At 38.4% G+C, this 22,898-nt stretch overlaps 1 protein-coding gene across 2 annotated transcripts; it reads left to right on the top strand.

Annotated features, from left to right (window-relative positions):
• Window positions 1-2,264: 2,264 nt before the first annotated feature.
• aff3 (AF4/FMR2 family, member 3) lies at window positions 2,265-22,402 on the top strand. 2 transcript variants are annotated; one of them, XM_084123093.1, is made up of 19 exons: window positions 2,265-2,310; window positions 2,670-2,967; window positions 10,044-10,121; window positions 10,615-10,648; window positions 11,738-11,795; window positions 12,364-12,415; window positions 13,813-13,850; window positions 14,213-14,405; window positions 16,315-18,345; window positions 18,473-18,588; window positions 18,959-19,115; window positions 19,404-19,537; window positions 19,649-19,712; window positions 20,092-20,228; window positions 20,553-20,624; window positions 20,726-20,819; window positions 20,920-20,966; window positions 21,075-21,268; window positions 21,421-22,402. In XM_084123093.1, exons 2-19 carry the CDS (start codon window positions 2,899-2,901, stop codon window positions 21,540-21,542), a joined length of 3,690 nt encoding a protein of 1,229 aa, XP_083979219.1. In that variant the 5' UTR covers window positions 2,265-2,310; window positions 2,670-2,898; the 3' UTR covers window positions 21,543-22,402. The 2 variants fall into 2 exon arrangements, with proteins under 2 accessions (XP_083979219.1, XP_083979220.1); XM_084123094.1 differs by lacking the exons at window positions 2,265-2,310; window positions 2,670-2,967 and adding an exon at window positions 3,744-3,987.
• Window positions 22,403-22,898: the final 496 nt, after the last annotated feature.

The raw sequence follows: 22,898 nt of genomic DNA, 5'->3' as shown, positions 1-22,898 counted from the left end.
CATAAAAGCATTCATGTTAATGCATGAATTAAAATATTATTTCCTTAAAAAATAAATTTCTGACCACAAACTTTGAAACAGTAGTGTAGCTTATATATTTCCATGTGTGACTTTCTCCTCTACTAAACACTGTGATAGCTTCCCATCCAAAGGCCATCCTCCTGTTGGACAACATAGACCTTGCACAACTACAACAACTGTACAGCACTACAAGTACTGAAATATATTACACATACATCTCATAATATTGGAACGTTCAGAAAAATATTTGCACTGCCACACACTGCATACTTATTTTATAAAACAAAAAAATCTCGAGTACAAATATTTAGTTATGAATAATTCCTGCTATAAATTCATTTTTATTTTCTAACTCTCAGTATTTATTTCTCTCTTCTCTATGCAATTCGTACTAAGCGTCAAGGGAATTTCATTGTTCAGTGTAACCCTGCGCGAATGACAATAAAGAGCTTGAGAGGCTCAGTGCGTCTGCTGGATGCGACCTTTAGTTCCAAATTATTAATGAACAAGCTCTGAGTAATGCGTAACAGTAAACTGGTGCAGTCAGAGTAACAAAGTATAATCTATCAGCATTTGGGTGGAACCGAAACATCACATCTCTGCAAAAAGTTCACTAGTTATATTGGATTGACAGCATAAACCATCACTTTTCCTTTCCAGTTTACCACTCACTCCTGCTCCCTCCTGAATCATCTGGCGAGCTACCTTGAGGAATCTGAGTTCCCAGTGGGTCACCATGGATACCGGTAGAGGTTTAGTGCTCATCTCGAGAGTCGGAGGAGAAGAGAAGAAACCCCTCTGTGGCTGGAAGGGCAAAACATCATGTCTTAACAGGCCTGCCATGGGACTACCCACAATCCCCCAGACCCACCATCTCAAGTAGCAGTAACCAAGGATGCCCCAGCTATGATTTCCTCCCAGAGCACGCTCTAGGTGGACCCTCTCCACTTTCTAATTTCTTTAAACATTTTGATTCAATTTTACATTGAAGTAGTTACTCACTCTGGTTTTCTTGTCCTTTTTATTTTCCTTTGCCTATTTAAAGTAAAAATAAAAATCAGTGTGTGTGTTTGTAAAATACCTTAATGTCACCATCTTACACCATCTGCGCTAATAGCCTTGTAAAGTAATAAGCTAATGAGAGCAGTCTATATGTTATTACCCATCTCAATGGTACATTTAATACAGTTCAGTGTATAAAAGACACAAAGAGAAGGCTGTGATTGTGTATTGCTACAATTTAACATAACATGTCTCGCTCAACTGCTCTCTTTTGTGTTATTACTTTTGTAATAACTAATTCAAAAAACACACATTGATTCTTTAAACTCTCAAACACAAGCTTTTGTCATATGTTTCTGAAGTGCTTTGATTCATTTTAGTTCAATTTTGCATGCTATGTGTGATTTGTGTTTTTAATATAATACTCAGATTTATTGGTTTATTTCTCTAGACTGCCTCTCTCTCACACACTGCTTGCTTTTTCTCAGTTTCAATCTATTTTTGATTATTTTCTTCCTCCAGGTGTGGCTCTCTCTCTCTTCATGAGGGTGATTTGGTCTAATGACTGAGAGGTCATAAGAAGAGCACTCTGTTTGAGTAATGAAACCACGACTGTGAGAAAGAAGGATCCGCAGCACATCTGGGGCATTCCTGTCACAACCATGCCAAAGACAAACACTGTTTTATGCAAGAAAAGTTGCAAACCAACTCAAATCATGCAGCTTGATTGGCAAGTTATACTTTTAGCAATCTACCTATTTATCTAATGGATGATAACATGGATGAATGGAATTTATTCCATAAACGTACAATGAAGCTATCTTTATCTCATACATAAACAATATATTGCAGTAAGGCAGCCATGGCATTGTGGCGGTGCCGGTGATTTTTGCACAGACAAGCACCACTCATATTTTCTTATAATTTGTTTTCATTTATTATAGGTTTAATTATAGCAGCCAATTAAAAAAAAAAAATAATTATATAAGATGTCTGACAAAAATAAAAAAATGAATACATAATTTTTTTTGGAATACAACAAATCTTACAAAAGGTGTAAGGGTAATTTGGGGATTCTTAGTCTCCTGTTTCACATAATACAGGGAAAGTGTGTCTACCTAAGCATCACCATAAATTGTCTCCTGATGCATTTATATGCTTAATGCATTCATATTCTGTTCGGGTGTGTTTGCATTTTTTAAATTTATTATTATTCTTTTATTTTAGTGAAAGGTATGAAGCAATGTGGGGGGTTGAGATGTACAACTGGGGAGTGTGCAGAGTATGGTGAGTAACACAAGGTTATTATATCTATATCAGCACACACACATCTGAGTTTCAGGGGAAATCATTTCATGCCTAATCCTGTTATGTGGGTATGTATCACGATCCAACCTCCATCATCTTAAGAGATATAAGCTAATTTTAAGTGTTTGCATTGTGAAAATCATCAGTCTCCCTACTCCCTTACAATTACATGCAGCATTAGATAGCTTTTGTTGTCATAGATAGATAGATAGATAGATAGATAGATAGATAGATAGATAGATAGATAGATAGATTTTTTTTTTTTTTTTTTTTCCCAGAGGAATTTTATGCTTCAGCTTCTCGGTGACTGTTTCCCTCCTCCCTTCTTGCTTACGCAGGAGTGTCTGAACGAGCATCTTCCTTCGTGGATCGCCGTCATAGCGCTCTGACGCGATGTTTAGGTGAGAACGCCGAGTTCAACGTCTGTAGCCTACATCAGCCTCCGCCCATCGCGTGCTTCCACACAACCGACCGTGCCTCTGATGCGTGACCTGTTGACGCTCGTGCGGTGCGCAGTGCTGCGCTTCTGGAGCTGCCAAAATGGACAATTAAACAATCGACCTCAACATGCCTACCATTTATGGAAGTAAGGGAAAACTTGCAAGTGTTTGTTTCATGCTTCAGCACGCATCCCAGGTTAGTGTCAAATTAAACTATGCTTTTAGTTCTTTTGTTTTTCAGGTAGAAACAAAAACATGACTAGCCAAGACTTTTTGGTGGTGTTATCTTAGGCTATATATTTAATGTGGTTTATTATTATTATTAATATGTAGAACATATGATGCAGTCTCGCGCAACCTTTTTTTTCTTCGCCAAATGTCAAAAATCTTAACTAACTTTTTAAACAAAGCGCAGCTTGTTGTATTGTATCTGTGATATGTGAATATATAGCCTAGGTAAGTGGTGAATAATGGCTGTGTTTATGTTTGTCAATGTTTCGCCCGATGCTCCTTGCGAAAAGTATGTACACGAGCCGCGTACTGTTACTATGGTTACCTCCTCAGGTGGACACGATTTCTCATCGCGAGCTGCTTTTTGTAAAATAGGCGACCTGACGAACTTTTATGGTCGTCGAAATGTTTTAATATATGTAGGTGTAGTGCTCAATAAGGGACAATAAACATTTGAAAAATCCGTAACTTAGTTAGAAGAATCATGCGCTGTCATGTCTCTGTGTATAGTCTAGCAGCCTACACTACAGACAGAACTTCTGAGATGTGATGCTCTATGGTTTTGTCAGTTGAACTGTTTTCCGGTGTGAATACCTTTGAGCGCATCTTGGTGTTTTCGGTTTTGCTGTGTGGCGAGCTCAGCGTTGATTATGTGGTACGAAACATTCAAATTCAAAATTTTAAAAAACTACTTCCTCTTCTGTTACTCTGAAGAGCTTCTTCACTCTATCAAGGCAATCATCACCTGCCTCTCCTGTTGTTACATCATGTTTATCTCTTCGCCTTAGCATCTCAGTTTGGACTTCTCCACAGAGACCCGGTGGCATCAAGGGGATTTTGTCTTCTCTCTGACTAGAACTCGCTTGTACTAATATTTATTGACGCAAATGTGAGAATAATAGTAATTAAAAAACAAACAGCCTGGGAGAAGAGAGTCGAAGATCAGTCTGAGCAGCCGAGGGCGCAACGAAGACCAGTAGCCTAAGTGAGTAAGGTTAAATACACTCAGTTAAGCTGCTAAACTTTGGGAATTTCTCTCTCACACACACGTAGCCGACACTCATTCACTGCTGCACTCATGCAAACACACAGGCTTCACAGATGACTCATTCTCAGTCATTCTGAGAGTAATGAAACAGGTGCTGTGGAGGAGGCTTGTAAAATAAAGCAAAAAAGTAAGGGATCATCAAAATATACATAATACTTTCCTACAGCTGTGTGTGAGTCAGCACACTGAGAGCTTTTGAGGACACTTCAGTTCAGACAAGTGCATGTGTGCAGGTCGCCTGCAGATATATATGCAGATGTCAACTGTGCAGCATTTATTCAGATTAATTATATTATATTAATTATATTAATCACAGATATGGAGCATTGTTTTCTTATAGATATCTGGGACATCTTTCTATAAATATAAGCAACAGTATAAAATGCTTTTAATTGAATTCTTGCACATGAACTATATTGGAATGTCATAAAGTGTACACCATTCAAAATAATTCATATTACAGGGCTGTTGAATGCTTGAATCTGATTGGTTGATGAACGTTCTAAGGTGTGCAATTATTTTCAGGGAAACACACGCTAAAGTAGTTCCAGGCAGTTCCATATCACTTCCTCAAATGATTTCAGTTATTTCAAAGGTCTTTACAGCCTATAACAGCAAAATAGCCAAAACCCACAATGACACTTACCAAGCAAATAAATATAGTAAACAATAGGATAGAAATTATTTCTATGTTTTGAGTCAGAAAATTACATTTTATTATGTATGGACAGCACATACTCTATCCCGCTCTCTCGCACTTAAACACACGCACATACAGTACGGATACAAACTCGCACAGAAACGTGTTGTCAGCGCTGCTCTGATGATTTTATCAGTAGTTTAACAACTTAAAAGACATGACATTTCTCACTAGCGATGTTATAACGGCTCTGTTCTTGGAGCAGACAAACTTACAGTTTCACTATTAGTAGAGACGCTGCTGCTGAACACTGTTGAGAGACACAGACTCAGGTAATTCATACACGCTTGATACTCTCTCTCTCTCTCTCTCTCTCTCTCTCTCTCTCTCTTTCTCTCTCTCTCTCTCTCTCTCTCTCTCTCAGTAACTGCTTTAATAACTGCATTAGACTGCTATCAGTGGCTCAAGTCTCCTCTAAAATGACGTTTTGGAATTAGCGGAGGCTTGGGATTATATGCTTAAATCCTACACCCAAGAGCATTTTAAGGACAAAAACCTGACAAATGTCTTAAAATACAACATCTGAACAATTTTTTTAGGTGTGGTAATCGTAGTATAAGCGGAATAATTGACTCTGGGCTGTTGAATTATTGAAATATAAGGTGTAACGGCATTACCACCTCGGGTGTGCATTATTTTTCTAATATTTCAACGGCCCGTTGTCAATAATTCATTAGCCTACTTATTACAAATCTCTCTGGAACGCTTGATTCTGATTGGTCAATCACAAAAATCCTTATTAAAATGTTTTGTAGCCTATATAACAGCCGGTAAAATCTGTAACGCATAATTTCAAATTAATATTTCATGTAATAAGTAGCCTATGATAACATTTCCATAGTCATTTCGATAGTCATTTACACAAAATAAACCCCTCCAGGGTAAAACCCTTCAGATACATACATCAGCTTTCACATTATGCCTAACTTGTTTTTATTTTATTTGAGCTACTGGTTTTTCTTCCAACACATCGGTTCTACTGCAAATCCCAGTGTGACTTCCATTCAAAATACAAATAAAATAATCCCAGCAGCTCTAATCCAGACTGGGGACAAATTGTCCTTGGAATCACAATATTCTTATGCATAACTGCACTTAAGTATTTGGTTAAAAGCACCATAGTGTCTCTTCTCTGCAAAAATACTACAAGAGACACACTCACCCTGACACTTAAACTGTACATTAGCATGGGAAGATCATATGGTGAGAGATCTACAAAAAAGGATTGGTGGTGGCATTTAGTATTTCTCTTGGTAAGCATTAAGTTGAGTGTAATTCAGTTGAATTGTCCGTCTACAGTTTTTTTTTGCAATTTAGCTCTTGGTTGGCATACTAAATGACACTGCTTGATCATTTACTGAATTAGTAAGAGTACTGAATTACTATAATATTTCTAGGTACAAGTAATTTAGGTGCTATCCAACTGAACAATAATTCATGCATCTGCTGAGAACAGACAACTTACCTTAAAATGACAGCTATGAAATGTAGCAGTTGTTATTTGTTTTGTTTTTTGGAGGGAAAATACTTGTGCAGAATCAGATCGTACAGATTAAAATCTGTGGTTCAAGTCAGTGGTTCTGATTGTGATGAAAAAAATACAGTTCTGTATATTAAGATCAATAAATCACAATAAGATCAAATTATATTAAAGTAATCTTATGTTCCTTATATATCATGTATTTATATTTGTTTGTTTACCACGTTTCCATTGAGAGAAAGAGAACGCACTTTGAAATCTAAGGGCATATGTACTACATGCATGTTTTCTTATTGATGTCTCATGATCATTTATTAAGTCTATGCTGTTTGTGTGTCCACTTCACCCTTTCCCTCAGTTTTGCATGGGTTGAAATTTTAGTAAATGTAAATGAGGGCATTTAGTATCAATGTTTTGATAAGCAGTAGCCGTGTATGTGCATTGTGCTGAACTTTATGTGTGGAATTATCTCAGTAGTCAGTACAGTGCAGTGCAGTGCTGCATTTCTCATGTCGTTCTGTTACCATTAGTCTGAATTATGTGTAGGTGAACGAGCACATGTATAGATGTGCAAGTCTTCCCAGGGCTGGTGTTGTGGTCATGGGTATTTTTAGAAACAGCACAACAGTTGTCTTTGCAAGCATGAGTGTGTATGTGCCTAAGCCTGTTGCCGGTTTTATCTTACTGTTTCTGCTGTAAAAATGTCAAATTCACAGTCTGCTGTGATTAAATATTCCACAACAGAAAATGGCCAATAACATGGGAGTTCCTGAAATAATGTAAATAATACATGGTCTTAATGTGGTTGCACCCATGAGGCATCCCAGCTCCATGTAAAAACAACTTTTATTAAGCTACTGATTTCTAATCAAACTTTAATCCAATTAATTTTATTCTTTTAAATATCTCTAAAAAGGGCTAGGCTATTCATTTATGCGTAATATTTTTAATGAAGGAAAAAATCAATGTGAAAAGTAAGTTGTTTTATTACAATGTGTTGTAGCCTATACTGGTTCTGGTTGTTTTAAAGCATCTAAATAGACATGCGGAGAGAGAGAGAGAAGCAGTTTTAGGTTCACCTGGGAAGCCTTGTTGTTGGAGGAGAGAGATTAGTCCTTAGTGACTGATGGTGGCGAGAGAGATAATGAAGCAGGTGAAAGAGTGGAAAGGTGGAAGAGTTATGCTCTGGAGGGAGGAGTGTGTTTTGAAATATTGCTACAGGCTAGGAAGAACTATTGATGTGTATAATGTATGTTTTCTAAAAATATCCTCTTGTTCAGTAGAAGATTTTCAATATGTGACCCTGGACCAAAAAAACAGTCACATGGGTCTTTTTTTTTTTTTTTTTTGAGATTTTTTGAATAAATAAGCTTTCCGTTGATGTATGGTTTGTTAGGATAGGACAATATTTGGCCGAGATACAACTATTTGAATCTGAGGGTGCAAAAAAAATGGAAACATTGAGAACATCACCTTTAAAGTTGTCCATTTATGTTCGCAATTGTGCTGCATCCACTCACAAAAATAAATGTTTTATATATTTACGGTAGGAAATTTACAAAATATCTTCATGGAACATAATCTTTAATATCCTAATGATTTTTGGCAGGAAAGAAAAATCGATAATTTTGACCCATACAATGTATTGTTGGTAATTGCCACAAATATACCCGTGCGACTTGTGACTGGTTTTGTGATCCAGGGTCACATATGATGATATTCTACAGTTCTACTAAAAGTAGTTTAGCAGTCTGTGTTGAAGACCTGGTGGAGTTTATCCTAATAGTTTGAAAGTGAAAGGCCACTGTTGTTTGTTGTGACTTGAAATGTGCTGCACTTGACCCATTTATTAATTCTTAAATGGACACATCACCCATAAATCATTTACTCACCCTCAAGTTCCAAACCTGTATGAGTTTCTTTCTTCTGCTGAATACAAAAGAAGATATTTTGAAAAATGTTGGTAACCAAACAGTTGATGGACCATATGGAAGTCAGTGGGGCCCGTCTGCTTTTCTACCCAGAGCTGGTCACGTCCTCAAACTCTGATTAATGCATTTCTATGGCAACATAATTAATGCCGAAATGAATCTGCGGCAATAAGGTAATTACGAATTCCACATGGACGTGAACACTTTTTACAAGTCAGAGTCTCGTAATTAAGTTAATTTTAACATGGCGTGAATACACTTTTACAAAACCGCTTTGAGTTCTATCAGTGACCGTAAATAAGTTGTTTATGTTCATTATTATTGTAATATTCTGTGCTTTGAGACATGAGGTAATTTAACGTCGTCTCTCGCTTTGCAGACTCTGGTTGTGTGCGTTCATGTGTTTTGAAGGAGGTGTGGATTTGGATTTGGAATCTTATGCCACTACAAAACTGCACACCCTAGCTTTAAGTATGCCATTATTAGGTTGATTTTCCCCAAAAAGTGTAAACGCTGTCTCTGAGACACTTATCAAAATATTGCTATTTGAGCATCCTCACAATCTTGAAACAGTAACATTGGTTCATCCAATGACCATATGTATGACTAAATAGGGAGTGTGTATACAGTATTTTGTTTTCTTATTATTATTTATGCGCGTATTATTTGTGTGTATGTTGCACTGGCTAAAATGGCAGTCATGTTGGATCTATGCAGAACCTTGCAAAAAACAATAATTTATTAATTTTCTATTAGCAGTCAGCCATGTATAATTTATTCAAAACCAGAAAAAATAAAAAGATTGTGCAACTTTAATGACACAGTTCTGACTGAATGTTTTACACTCAGATAAATGAACATCAGTCCATGAGCATTACATTTGAGCTTGTAACCAATCAGATGCTGTACAGAGTAGAAAACTCGTGGCCTTTTTCACAGACTGCTTCCTGTTCTGTACCCCCCCCCACACACACACACCCACACACACACCCCCACCCACTCTAACCAAAACAACCACAGGCACAGATTACACAATAAACTTTTTACTGAGTAATTGATTTAAACACACACATTATGAGAATTGCCAGAAATTTCCAGAAACCCACAGGTTCTTCATCAGAAGGTCATCAACTCTCTCCAGTGTTAAGTCATTCACTGAATTAACAATGACTCTTTAGTAAGAAAGGATCGAAATGAAACCTTAGGCCTGTTTCTGGAAAAAGTGAAGAGCTTCAGCAGAAATCTTAATGAGTGATGTTCGATTAGTTTCACTTTTTGATTTGTTTTTTTTTATTTATGTATTTTAATATATTTTATTTTTTTAATGTATCTATTTTATTTTTTTATTATTTCATGCATTCTGGGGAAAAAATAGAAGGTATTTTATGATAACATTATATCTATGGAAATTCTGTCATCATTTACTCTCCCTAATTTTGTTCCAACCCTGTATGACTTTCTTTCATCTGTGGAACAGAAAAGAAGATATTTTGAAGAATGTTGGTAACCAATCAGTTTTGGTGATCATTGACTTTCATTGTATGGACAATATCTTCTTTTGTGTTCCACAGAAGAGAGAAAGTCATATCGATTTGGAAGTAAGTGGCTGAATTTTTAAGAGTTCCTAAAGATGCAAAATGCATCAACACCATCACAGCCACTGGAAATCTCCTTTGATATACCGGTAATGGCCTTTATTGGCCAAAAACTTCTTAGTCAGTAGATATAGACACATTTCGGGAGGCCAATAAAGGATGCACCTTATATCTGAGGACATTTCAGGCAGTTATATATAATAATCCTGAACCTCACTTTAAATGCTAATTTTCCAAACTTTTAAGTCATTTTGACTTTTAGCCTCTGTCCTCTCATCTCTCCGTAGGACATGACCCAGTCCTGGCCTTACCAGCAGCCCGCAGGGGAAGGGAGCAACCAGCATTTTCTGTACTCGCACTCAAAGGTACGCACAGGGTTTATTACAGACTGCAGGCAAGTGTGATCAATTCACCAAAGGCACAACCTCTGCTCTGTCTCTGTAGGTTTATCTCTTTTTCTCTCCTCCTTTCTCTCCCTGCAGGGTATTACACTTCCATTGTTTATTTGCACACACTCATAAACTCATAAATCCGTGTTGTTTTAGCACCAGAGTCACTAAAGAAATTATGCAAATCAGCTAACAATGCTCCAAACACAATGCATGCCAGTTCTAGGGACTGTACAGCTTCTCTTCACCACTACAACCCAGAGTCGACTTGTTTAAAATGCCAAAAGTGCACCTGAACATAACAACACCTGGTTAAACTGGAATTCGAATATTGAATAAGGTACAGGGTTTGGCGAATGTTTGTTTGAGTTTAGGAACTGTTTAGTGAATTCACCCCTCTGTTTTTTGACAAGATGCTGTTTGTATGTGTTGATTTGACTGATTTATTTTTTCTGTTTATCTGTCTCAGGAGGGAAAACTGCCCAATTCACGACACAGACATGGTAAACATGCTACACTGATGTGCAAAATGCTCTGTCTTAGATATGTGTCTTTTTTATTGGTATTAGGGATGCACTTAAATATTAATATTAAAATTTGGATTTATACAGATAAGCTGTTTTCATGTTAACAGCTAACCGATAACTGTTAAATGTTATTTACTATTTTGTGTAGAAAAAAGAAAAAAATCCTAAAAACTAAAGTACAATATGAAAAATTGATGTTTATTTTGAGATTTACTAAAGATTACATTTAACAATGGTAAATTATTAGTGTTTTGAAGATTAACTTTTTCTGAGCATTAGACGATGTAAATATAGGGGAAATTTTATATTTATATATTTGGGGTCGGTAGGATTTTTTATGTTTTTAAAATAATTTTGAAAGAAGTCTCTTATGCTCACCAAGGCTACATTTGTTTGATGAAGAAAAAAACAGTAATATTGGAAAATATTATTACAATTTAAAACGACTCTTTTCTATTTTAATACATTTTAAAATGTAATTGATTCCTGTGATGGCAAAGCTGAATTTTCAGCATCATTACTCCAGTCTTCAGTGTTTTACATGATCCTACAGAAATCATTCTATTATGCTGATTTGCTGCTCAAGAAACATTTCTTATTATTATCAATGTTGAAAACAGTTGTGCATGATAAAACCATGATAAAAAAATGTCAGGATTGTTTGATAAGTATAAAGTTCGAAGAGAACAGCATTTATTTGAAATACAAATCATTTGTAACTTTATAAATGTCACTTTTGATCAATTTAATGTGTCCTTGCTGAATAAAAGCATTAACTTCATATTTTTTTAAAATCTTACTTACCCAAAATTTTAAATAATAATGTACATTCAAAGTTAAATGTCCAATATTGACAAATATTTATTCAATATCGATTAATACCAAACCGATATGGTACCAATATATTGTGCATTCCTAATGTGAATGTGTGCAATAAGACGTTTGCTTCATGTTCATACATGCTTCATATATACATGGTTCAGAGCTGTACATGTACTAATATAGTAGTGTTTTTACGTTCTGCTCCGTAACGCTGATGTATTTCTCTCCCTGTGGCTCTCTCAGTGAGGGATGGTGTCTCTATGAGGATGCCCTCACGTCCACTCGTGGCCCCTCATAAATCGTAAGTGCAGCGCACAGCACCCGATTTGTCCTAGGTAACCAAGCACCAGGTTGTGCCTGAACTGCTTCTGCCTTTGAACTTTATTACATAATAAACCATTGACTTTACCAAATTCAGTGTTGAATGTCTGTACATATTAGCGTGTAAGAAATGTTTTGGGCTTCCTGGAATTTAACTACTTTGGACCAACTGCTGTTTAAAACCAGCCTCATGTGGAGTGTTAGGCCAGTGTTATATCTCTGCTGTCTTTAACCACCATACCAACTTCACTGACCTCATAAACTTTACTGAGTTAGTATCTAATTACAGAGCAGGTTAACACAGTCGGAGAGAGCCCTGAAGCAAACTTCCATCAAATAATATCACTGTTCAACATTAGAGTGCAGTTTTTATGACTACTTTCTTTAAAACTTGTAATGTGATACAATCTCATATGGTTAAACTGTTCAAGGCAAACTCACACATTTAGTGCACACACAGATGCTCTACAGATTGGCAGAATGAATAAGTCTCTCTGTCAAGTGAGTGTGACATTCTCTCATGTTCGACTCTCCCTTTGCCGTCCCAGCATGCTCGCTGATGACCTGAAGCTCAGCAGTGACGAAGATGACAAGGACGAGGTAGGGCGCCTATTAAGATTGTTCAAGGAATCGGCTTAAAAAGCAGATAGCATCTATTATTAGCAATAATTCTTACACTGCTTGTGGTAACTGTTAGCTTTGAACACAGTCTAGCTCATTTGTTCATTCATTATGAAATGCATTCACACACAGTCACCTGTGTTTGCACTGCTCTCTCATTAATACTAACATTGCCATTCACTCCGTCTGTGGAGTGCTCATTGAGGCAAAGTCCTCTTTTATGTCTCCAAGTTAAACGTATATGACTAATTCTATAATATGTTTTTATGTTTATATTAACATACTACTATTTATTATAAAAGATTTCTTATTGATTTTCTTAATGATTTTGAAAGAACTCTCATGTTTTCTCAGTAAAGCTACATTTGTTTGATCAAAAAAACGAAAACAATAGAAAACAGTAATATTGTGAAATATTATTACAATTTAAAACTCTTTTCTATTTTAATACATTTTAAAATGTAAAATATTCCTGTGATGGCCATGCTGAATTGTCTGCATCATTACTCCAGTCTTCAGTGTCACATGATCCTTCAGAAGTCATTCTAATATGCTGATTTGCTGCTCAAGAAACATTTCTTATTATCAATGTTGAATGCAGTGCTACACTATACAGCTGCTCCTCCCTCACATTCACTCCAATAGGCTTTATGTCGAATGTCACATGAACAACAGGAAAACAGGGATCATCACATCCGCTTGTTGGAGAAAGTGTTAACAGCAGTATGAACGAACAGCTATATATATATGGACTTTTAAGGAAATCAGCTAACCTCGCTAGTTATTTTAATTGTTGGCACTTTATTCAATTTTAATATCCGAATGCTAGTGAGAAGAAGAAAAATAAAAAGCTTTTAGATGTCTGTCTGCATATGCAATTGACATTGGTTATGCTCATCTTTGGTAGCTCCTTTGAAGGCATCTTCAGTAAAACAGCTTTATATTTAACTGAGCACATACAAAGCACTTGAACCGGAAGCAATGCTTACAGAATACGGAATTTGTTTGTTGCGCATAACCCCCATAGGAGTTATTTTAAACAAATTATGACCTCATGCTACACAAATTGTTAGGAAGCAATGCCTTCTTGCCTCCATATCTGTGCTACTGAACTTGACATGGTTCGCCGGAACTGAACATGTAGCGAGTTCATTAGTTGACTCAGTCATTTACCCTACAACACCAGCTCCATCTCTACCCAGGACTACAGGTTTATGAGTCATAACAGTCTGAGTCATAAAATACACCAGACTCTTGACCTTTCTGGCATTACTGCAGGACTGTGGCTTTTGCTTTGGTCAAGATGCTAGTAGTGACCATGAATTTGAAGATTCCAAGCTAAAAAGCTCTCTCATTTATTCTTAACTGTTAAACAGGGAAGTGAGCAAACAACTTCCTGGGCCGATAATGACCGGTAAGTGTGTGCTTGTGATGTTTTGTCTGCTTTATGTTTGTAGCTGTACCAAGTCTCATTATGTGCCAGTGTTTGTCTCTGTATGTGTCAGTATGTGTGTATTACATATTGAAGAGGTCAGAATATGTGGAATGTGACAGCTGGATGATAGACCAGCCTCTGTTTCTTTTGGCCTTTCAATATGTTCAACCCCCAAATACACACACCACTTGTAGGCCAAGCATTTTGTCAGGGTTTAGTCTGCATACTTGTTGGGATTTTGGAATTTCGCTGAACTTGATTTTCAAGCTTGTTGTACATGTAAATGAGTGTGTGTGCACTTCTCAATCCCCATCCATTGTGTGCATGTATTTGACTGACAGCTTGTCAGGCCAGCAGCAGCACCACACACACACACATGTTGGAAGGGTGAGACATTCTAGCTCAGGGTCTTCAGGATCAAACCCCTCCAGCGAGTGGGAAAGCAGCAGCCAGCGATCACGTAGCCCGAGCCCAGGAACGCACGCCCGGTGCGGGACACCGACCCAACAGCGGACCCTAAACTGCAGCACAGAGGTACACATTTTTTATTAGGAACAAATTTTTTGCCATACAATCTACTATTTTTCATTGCCTCACTCTCTCAGTTTTCCAGTAGTTGTTTTTAGCAGATGAGGTAGAAAGGGAGGGTGGGGGTTGGAGAGAGGAATGTAGAGGGGCGGCCACTGAGACTTTAGAATCTGGGTGTCATGTCAACATGTGGCGCCCCAGATGACTAACTAGATATGAAGTTTTACATGTCACCCTTGATTTAATCACATAAAGCAGAACTTAAAGGGATAGTTTACCCCAAAAAAGAAAAGAATATTCTGTCATGATTTACACACCCTCATGGCATTCCAAACCTGTATGACTGTACAAAACAACAATGGACCCCACTGACTTTCATTGTGTGGGAAAACAAACAAAAAAACAAAAAAAATCTTCTTTTCTGTTCCACAGAAGAAATAAAGTTTGCAACAACATGAGGGTGAGTAATTAATGTCAGAATATTTATTTTTGGGTGAACTTTCCCTTTAAAACAGCACGGGGAAAAATCCTAAGCTTATAACAGCTACATTTGAAAATTTTTATTCTGTGGTCTTAATTTTGTCCGTCAGAAAGAGGGATTAAAAACTCCAGTAGCATAGGGCTACACCACCATATGAATGAAGGTGTCTGTGTGACACAGCTGGCTCTATTACTGAACATGCCATCTATTTGGAACCTGTGGAGAAGGGAGGAGGGAACACCATGTGTTTTTCATCTACGTGTAGTCATGTAGTGTCTCTGAGGAGGACGGCTTGGAAACGCCACACGGTTCCAGGTAGAGGGGGGTTGAGGGGAGGGGCAGTGGGAAAAGGGCACAAGAGATGCAGTGTCTTTGCTGGAAAGAGAGAGAGAGGGGAAGGGGGAATGTTTGAGTGGAGGAGTAAAAGTTTAAATTAACTCTGGTCAGCTACTGGAGGCAAGCAGGGAAAGCACAGTCTGCCCTGGAGCTTAAGTGTGCTATCAAGTGAGTATTTGCTTAGTTTTGTGGCATTAGTTCAAATGTTTTGTAAAGTCAATAGTTAACTCACTTTATTACTCTATAGTGTGATTCTGTTGTCATACAGTATTTATATTTTAAAGCAGCTTTTTTCTTCAGCCTTCTGGATTGTAATAATTTAATGCAGTGAACTGAACAGGCATTGTTATGGTGTGAATATGGTGTGAAATTGAAAGAAAGGGTTTGTTAGTGTTTTAGGGATCTCCACAGTGTTTCTGCCCTCTTTCTCTCTCTCTCTCTCGCTCGCTCGCCCTCTTTCTCTCTCTCACTCACCCTCTCACCCCCTGTTTTTCTTTTTCTCTCTCTCCCACTGACACACTGGCTTGTTTACATAAATACTCATGTTTCTTATTCATTTAGGCTAATCATTTCCGATTGCCATTTTTTATTTTCTCTCCAACATGCTCTCACAATCACATTGTTGATTAAATAGGAATGGGTTTCAGATATGGGTTTATGCAATCTTCTGCACACATATCGTGTTTACTTTACACCAGTATAGTCAGCAGTGGAGATGTTCATTAGCTAGAAGTTTTGTAATATCCTTTAGATTAGTCTATAATTGCTAAAATTGACTATGCATCACCACTATTAATATGAATGAAATGTTCACTGTTATAATTGTCAGCCACATATATCAATTTCTCATTGTTAAAGAGGTTCTGGAATATATTTCCGTTTATACTGTTGTCAACCTCAGTGGTCAAGAGTTTATGGTAAAGAGTGGATTCACTAATAATCATAATCTTGTCAAGCATGTTTTGTAATCTAGGTCACTCTACTTATATTGTCACATTATTTGATCAAATTCATATTTAGAGTAATATTTACAATACAAAATATTTTTTAGCATGTCGTGATATTTATTTCTTGAACTCATGTCCTTTCTCTGTCCAGACGGAGAGTCCACCATCCACACAGTGGCAACTGGACAGGTGGCTTGAGAAAGTTCCTAAAAAGCATCAGTCAACTGACCACGACCCAGGAGGAGGACAGCGACGGAGTGCAAAATCTGACAGTGGCCGAGGACCATCACCTGGAAGATACTGGGGTAGAGACTCTGAGTCAAGACGGGATTATAGTCCTTGTGAAAGTCCGGTCCCAAGTCCAAAATTTGACTACAGCCCCAGAAACAGTCCTCGTCCCAGCCCAGAATACAGTCCATGTCCCAGTCCAGGAATTAGCCTTGTGCCAAGCCCAGTGCCAAGTGTGTGCCCAAGTCCAGGAGACAGCTTCCGAGGGAGTCGAAGTCCAAGCCCTTTATTTCCGCACCCTCCCAGAAGCCCCAGTCCAAATTTCTCATCCACCGCAGTACCTATCCAAGGTACATATCCTCAGGTACAGTCACCTCAACAGGAAAGTCCCAGGTATATTGCACATCCAACAGCCTCCAATCCAGCACATCGTCCCAAAGTCAGGCCATGGGTGCCACCGGACCATAGCTCCAACCAGAGAAAGGAATTTAGATCCAAAGACTCTCGATCCAAAGACTCTAGACCTGGTCCTCTCCAACAACCCCATCATTCCAAACACAGCTTAACAGAAAAGTCACACAAAGATCTCACACACAAGCCTGAATCCAAAAACTCTGAATCCACAAGCAAGCAAAGGTTTAACTCACCTTCAAACCCAATTACAAAGCATTCATTGAAGCAAAGACTACGTGTTAGCCCAAAACCACAAGCCAGGCACTCATCTACAACTGACCATAGTATTGAACATAATCACAGAAACAATGAACCTACAGGAGCGTCAAACCACAGTTCAACCTCCAAATCGGGCCATTCATCTTATTTCAATACTTTAAAGAACTCAGACCGTGGTCCTTCAAAGTCCAGGGACTCGGCCCAAATCGAAGTCAACAATCAATCTAGTCACAGCTCTAAGACTAAATCTTTCCCAGATACCAAGCAATCCAGATCTAAACAGACTACCCAACCGCGTTCCAGCCCAAAGCCCAGGGTCAAACTAGGAGACACCCCGGTGCCCAGAACCGGGCACTCCCAAAAAGAGCCAAAGCCTAGAGAGAGAGAGAGGGAAGTGGACAGCCGAGGTAAGGCCCATGGAGTGACCCTGGTGCCGACTGGCAAGGAGCAGAGACAAAGAATACTGGCGGAAGAGCAGGTAATAAGGCGTCGCTGGGTTCGGAGTTCTGAGGAAGAGGAAGACGAGGAAGATAGGAGAACTGAGGAAGGGGAAAGAGAAAGGAAACGGAGAAAGAGGAGGGAGCAGGAAGCTGAATGGAAGGCGGTGCAGCCCAAGCAAAGACCTCACACCAACAGCCAGCATCACGCTCAACAGGGATGCAACGGACTCAACCTTGAGGAGCAGAGGAGGAAGAAGAGAAGGTGGAGCAACGAGGACATTTCCTCACATCCTCATGTGATAGACTCTAGCCCTTCTCCTCCACTCTCTCCACCTTCGCCTACTCCTGTCGTCAAGCCCACTCGTCCATCATCTTCCTCGTCCTCATCCTCCTCATCGTCCTCATCATCTTCCTCTGAATCAGACTCTGAGTCCAGTCCACCCCGGAACGTTACCAAAGTCCCTGCAGATTCAACATCAAACCAAAAAACAGTTTCAAAGAGGCGGCATGACAAACAGGGTTCAGGCACTGGTGCTCACCCCCACGGCTCGAGCTTAAGCACCCCTGAGACAGATACACAAGTCCGGGGCAGGCACAAACTCTACACACTGGTTCCTTTCGGGCGATCGGAGAAGTCCCCCACCGTCCCACATCGAGGCCTGAGAAAACTTGTTGTGAGGATAGACCTCTCGCTTCTGGGTAGAGTCCCTAGTGCAGATGAGATTACTGAGAGACAGTCCTCATCTGTATCTTTGTCATCGGGAAAGGCAAAAGAAAAGACATCGATGAAGCAACTGCACCACTCCGACCAACTGCCTGGAGATGGCAGAAGCAAAAGAAAAGTGAGGAAGAAAAAAACATATTTACATTTTAATAATTCAAACAATTTTTAAATTCATGTTCTGTTGAATATGGGAGGTGTCTTCTCGCATACATGTAAGATTGTGCATGTTTTGCCGTATGCCTTAGGCTGAGAATGGAGATGCTCAAAGAGAAAATAAGAGAAATCACTCTCGTGCAGATAGACTTCCAACGTCAGTCCATAATGAGACTGAGGAAACCTGCGCTGACAACAAACAAAACGGGTATATTTAGACCTAATAATTTTATTTGAACTTTTTTCCTTTTATACATCAGTGCTTTGTCCTTGCAGATACAGTTTAGGTAAAAATTTAATGAGCTGAAAGTGTTATTTTTTTCCAGTGTTGTTTTGTTGATTCAGAAATTTAGAACATACCTGTATATGCTATTGCATATTAATAGTATACTGGGATATCAGCAAACAATTACACATTGAAGGACATCATGGAAAGCCCCTGTAACAAAATACAAACATATGGAAAAGTTCAATTCATTGCTGTTATTCTTGCCAACTGGGACATGTTTGTGTAATCTGATCTTTACTGTATGGCTCATGCTTTTTTGATGACGTCCTTTTTATTACTGTGTATGCAGATGTCAGGACGATTACTTTTACTCCAAGAGGCCAGTGTCCCCATTGTCTCCTCCATCTGACATACCAGAGCTCTCAAAGCCCTCTGTGAAAGCTCAGCATGCAGAGAAGTACCACACACCTCCAGAAAAAAATGATTCAACAGCACAGAAAACACAGGTTCTTAAAATAACACTCACACAAAAGACAAAAGCTTTCTTTCTTTCTCTTTCTTTCTTTCTTTCTTTCTTTCATAATTTCTTTCTTTCTTTCATAATTTCTTTCTTTCTTTCATAATTTTTCTTTCTTTCTTTTATTCTTTCCACAAAGAATCTCACAGCTTGATTTCAAATTAACTTTTCATTATTTAGTTCTTTAGAAGAACTATTGTTTTAAAGAACCTAGAATCAAGGACTCTAATCTGAAAATGTATTATACACTAATGAAACAGGACCTTTGTCTCAACAGGTCCAGAAGACGCAGCCCAAGGTAGAGGTGGAGTGCGTAGGGGTGTCAGGACGCCTACAGCCTCTCTCTGGATCTCGGGTTCCTCCCCCAAACCTTCCTCTTCACTACAGAGGAACCGTACCTATCAGTGATGTGTGAGTTCATGTCTGTTTATGCTTCTGTTTCATTTAACAATTCTGCAGCGTATGAGGTGAAAAGCTTCCCATAGTTCTCCCCTAATCTTTCTTTTCTTCCCCTCATGTTAGCTCTCATCATGCTGAGTACTACATGCATGAGGCCAAGAGGTTGAAACATCGAGCAGATGCAATGGTATGACAGCATTGTGAACATGCATATTGCCACTAAACAATACTCTTATGGGCGTTTCACACTGCACATAACCCCTGGTTATCGTTGTTTTAAACCCCTCTTTTGACCCTCAGTAAAGAAACATTTCACACATTTCTAATTTAGAAGTGGGGTTACGAAACTCTTTTGCTCTTCTTTTGCGGTGTTAACCCTGCATTTCGGTGCCAAACGTGTACAGTGTGAAATGTTCTCGATGACACTGATATCGCAAATATGCAAATAAGGATGTTAACCCAGGGTCTAGGAAGTGTTTTTCTAAATAGCAGGGGTCTCAAACATAAAAATCAGTCACAGACCACAACAAGGTTGAGAATCCCTGGCTCTCTATCCTTGTTTGCAGGTGGATAAGTTAGGAAAAGCTGTGAATTATGTGGATGCTGCTTTGTCTTTCATGGAGTGTGGTAAAGCCATGGAAGAGGGGCCGCTGGAGTCCAAGTCCCCCTACACCATGTATGCTGAAACTGTGGAGCTCATAAGGTATTTAAGTGTTTCTCTTTCACCCTCTCTATTGTTATTTTTGTCTTCTGCATTAATTAAGCATGGAAAGCATTTTGACTAGGCCAAATATCACATGACTTTATCTATAAATGGAAAACTGGAGTAGCTCCTTGTGACTGGACTGTATTTAACCTACATCAGATGTGGGTGCTGTGACAGATCAACAAGCCACAAAAAATGCAAACATATTTGTTAATGTCAATGGACATTAATAAGATTGATGCCAAAATAGAAAGGGCAAGAAAAGGCCCTATGTATGTCAGAAGCTCTGTATTGATTTGACATGTTCTCTGTGTTGATTAGATACGCTATGAGACTTAAGAGTCATGCAGGCCCTGGAGCCAGCCAGGAAGACAAACAGCTAGCTGTACTGTGGTAAATACAACACTACAAAGATCTGCAACTATCTGTATTGACTGAATCTTGATCACGCTTAAGTCTGTTGACAAATCACACATTTTGTGTCTGGGTTGTAGTTTCCGCTGTCTTGCTCTTCTTTATTGGCAAATGTTCAGACTTAAAAAGGACCACGCTCTGAAATACTCTAAAGTCCTGCTGGACTACTTCAAGGTAGGCCGTTATCAATTATCATGCATCTAGTTTGTTAAAACAACTAAGTTGTCCTGTTGAAAGATTTAACAATACTTGTTACTGTTTATGCTTTTATTAGAGTTCTCCAAAAGGACCTCACAAACCCCCTTGGAACGATGCTGGAAAGTAAGGGTTAATAATTATAGCTGGGCCTGTAATTCATATACTCAGCCACTGTGAGAAACCTTTTTGTTGTGTTTGAGTGTCAGTACATCTGTATTTGTGCTTCTACAGGGGAACTGTACCTCCTGCCTCTATTTGTTCTGTCAATATAATGGGATCTCACACAGGCAGCTCACCCAGCAGTGTCATCAGCATTCCCCATCGTATCCACCAGATGGCAGCAAATCACCTCAACATCACCAACTGTGTCCTGTACAGTTATGAGTACTGGGAGGTGGCTGACACCCTGGCCAAGGAAAATAAGGGTGAGTTTTGGTGCAGTTTTTTTAGAAAAACTGTGCGCTTCTCATAGGGGCCCATTTTAATTGCTTAGAACAAAACATTTATTTGATTTATTGTTGATAAATGAGAATTTAACTACTGGCAATTCAATTATTCTTTCTCATGCACACACCAGAATTTTTCAACTATCTGAACACACTGACTGGACCCTTGACTCTGCATAGCAGTATGGCTCATATCGTCCAGTACACCAGGCAAGGGCTGCAGTGGATCCGGATCAGTGCTAATCTATCATAATATCATGTAGACATTCTCAAGCTCCACAAATCACATGTGGAAACAATGTTATGAAGCCAAATTAGCAAACGATTTTACAGTTCCTGCACTCTGTGACCGAGGTTTTTTTTATTTTGGGCCAGGACTATTGTTAGGCCCAGACCAAAAATTGTCTGCCATAGGTTGTCATGTGGCATCATGTTATCATAATGGTATTTAGAAGCAAACATACCTATGTTACTTCATTCTACTGAGCATTAAATGTCATAATATACAAGGAGACAGTGTCATGTCATGTTATGTAATAATGTTTTATTTTATGCAATCAAGACTTGAAGGTCCAATTGAAATAACCTTGGTCATTCAATTCTTAGCACTTCTTTAAAAATGCTAATCTTACTGAAAGTTTTGAGAAGGAACCATTGTCGGCTAATTCATCAAATGCTGCTTTTCCAAAATGTGCCACATTTTTATATCAGAAATAATTAAAAATCTTTTTTATTTTCTATATTATGCAATTATGACGAAAACTCTTTACTGGATTAAAATTACATCCATCCAATGTTCATTAAACCCTGTTTGTTTGTTTTTTTGTTTTTACATGAGCCTTCCATAACTTCTTATGTCAAAATCAGTGCATGCACAAAGTCTTTAAGATCTGTGGATGTGATTCTTGTTTTTTTATGAAGTTCTTTGTGCAATAAGTCAGAATTTTTTACATGTGTCATGTAAACTTTTGGTGCTGTTTTTCAATAGCCAGCATAAAGTCATGTCGGTCTATGCCAGACTATTCATGGCAATGTGAAATTCTTGTAAAGTTTAAACTGTAAGAATGAAAAACATAATCAGGACTTTTGTAATTAAAGTGTTTTTTTACTGTAGATTGTAGTAGTGTTGGTCATATGTAAATGATGATGATGATGAATTGCACACCACAGCAATCCATTAGTGATATTGTGTAATTTAGCAGACCTTAGCATAAGATCTCTAATGAAAATCAAGATTCTATTTTGAAAGAACATGCCCACAAATGAACAGAGACTTCGCACACAGGGCTGCCAACTCTCACGCATTGAGCGTGCGACTCACACAATTGACACTTTTCTCACGCCACACATCCATTTTCTCACGCACAGAAAAATTGTGGAGCAAAGAGGTACTTTTAATATTAAACTAATTCTCAGCTCTTTGATTCCGTCAATTTTATTACGAAATTCAGACAAAAATACGTTTGGCGCTTGTAAATGTGACGTGACAGATCGCTGAGCGCCTCAGTTCAAGTGCACGTGAACCGATCATCTGTTACTTTTTTATTTAAAGATGCAGTACAACTTACCGAAAGTATACATAATATCGACCAATTGGTGTTTTTCAACC

Source organism: Abramis brama, assembly GCF_963993115.1.
Source record: "Abramis brama genome assembly, chromosome: 8".
Classification (NCBI taxonomy): domain Eukaryota; kingdom Metazoa; phylum Chordata; class Actinopteri; order Cypriniformes; family Leuciscidae; genus Abramis; species Abramis brama.
Note: the sequence above shows the minus strand (reverse complement) of the source record. Positions and strands in the feature narration are given on the sequence as shown.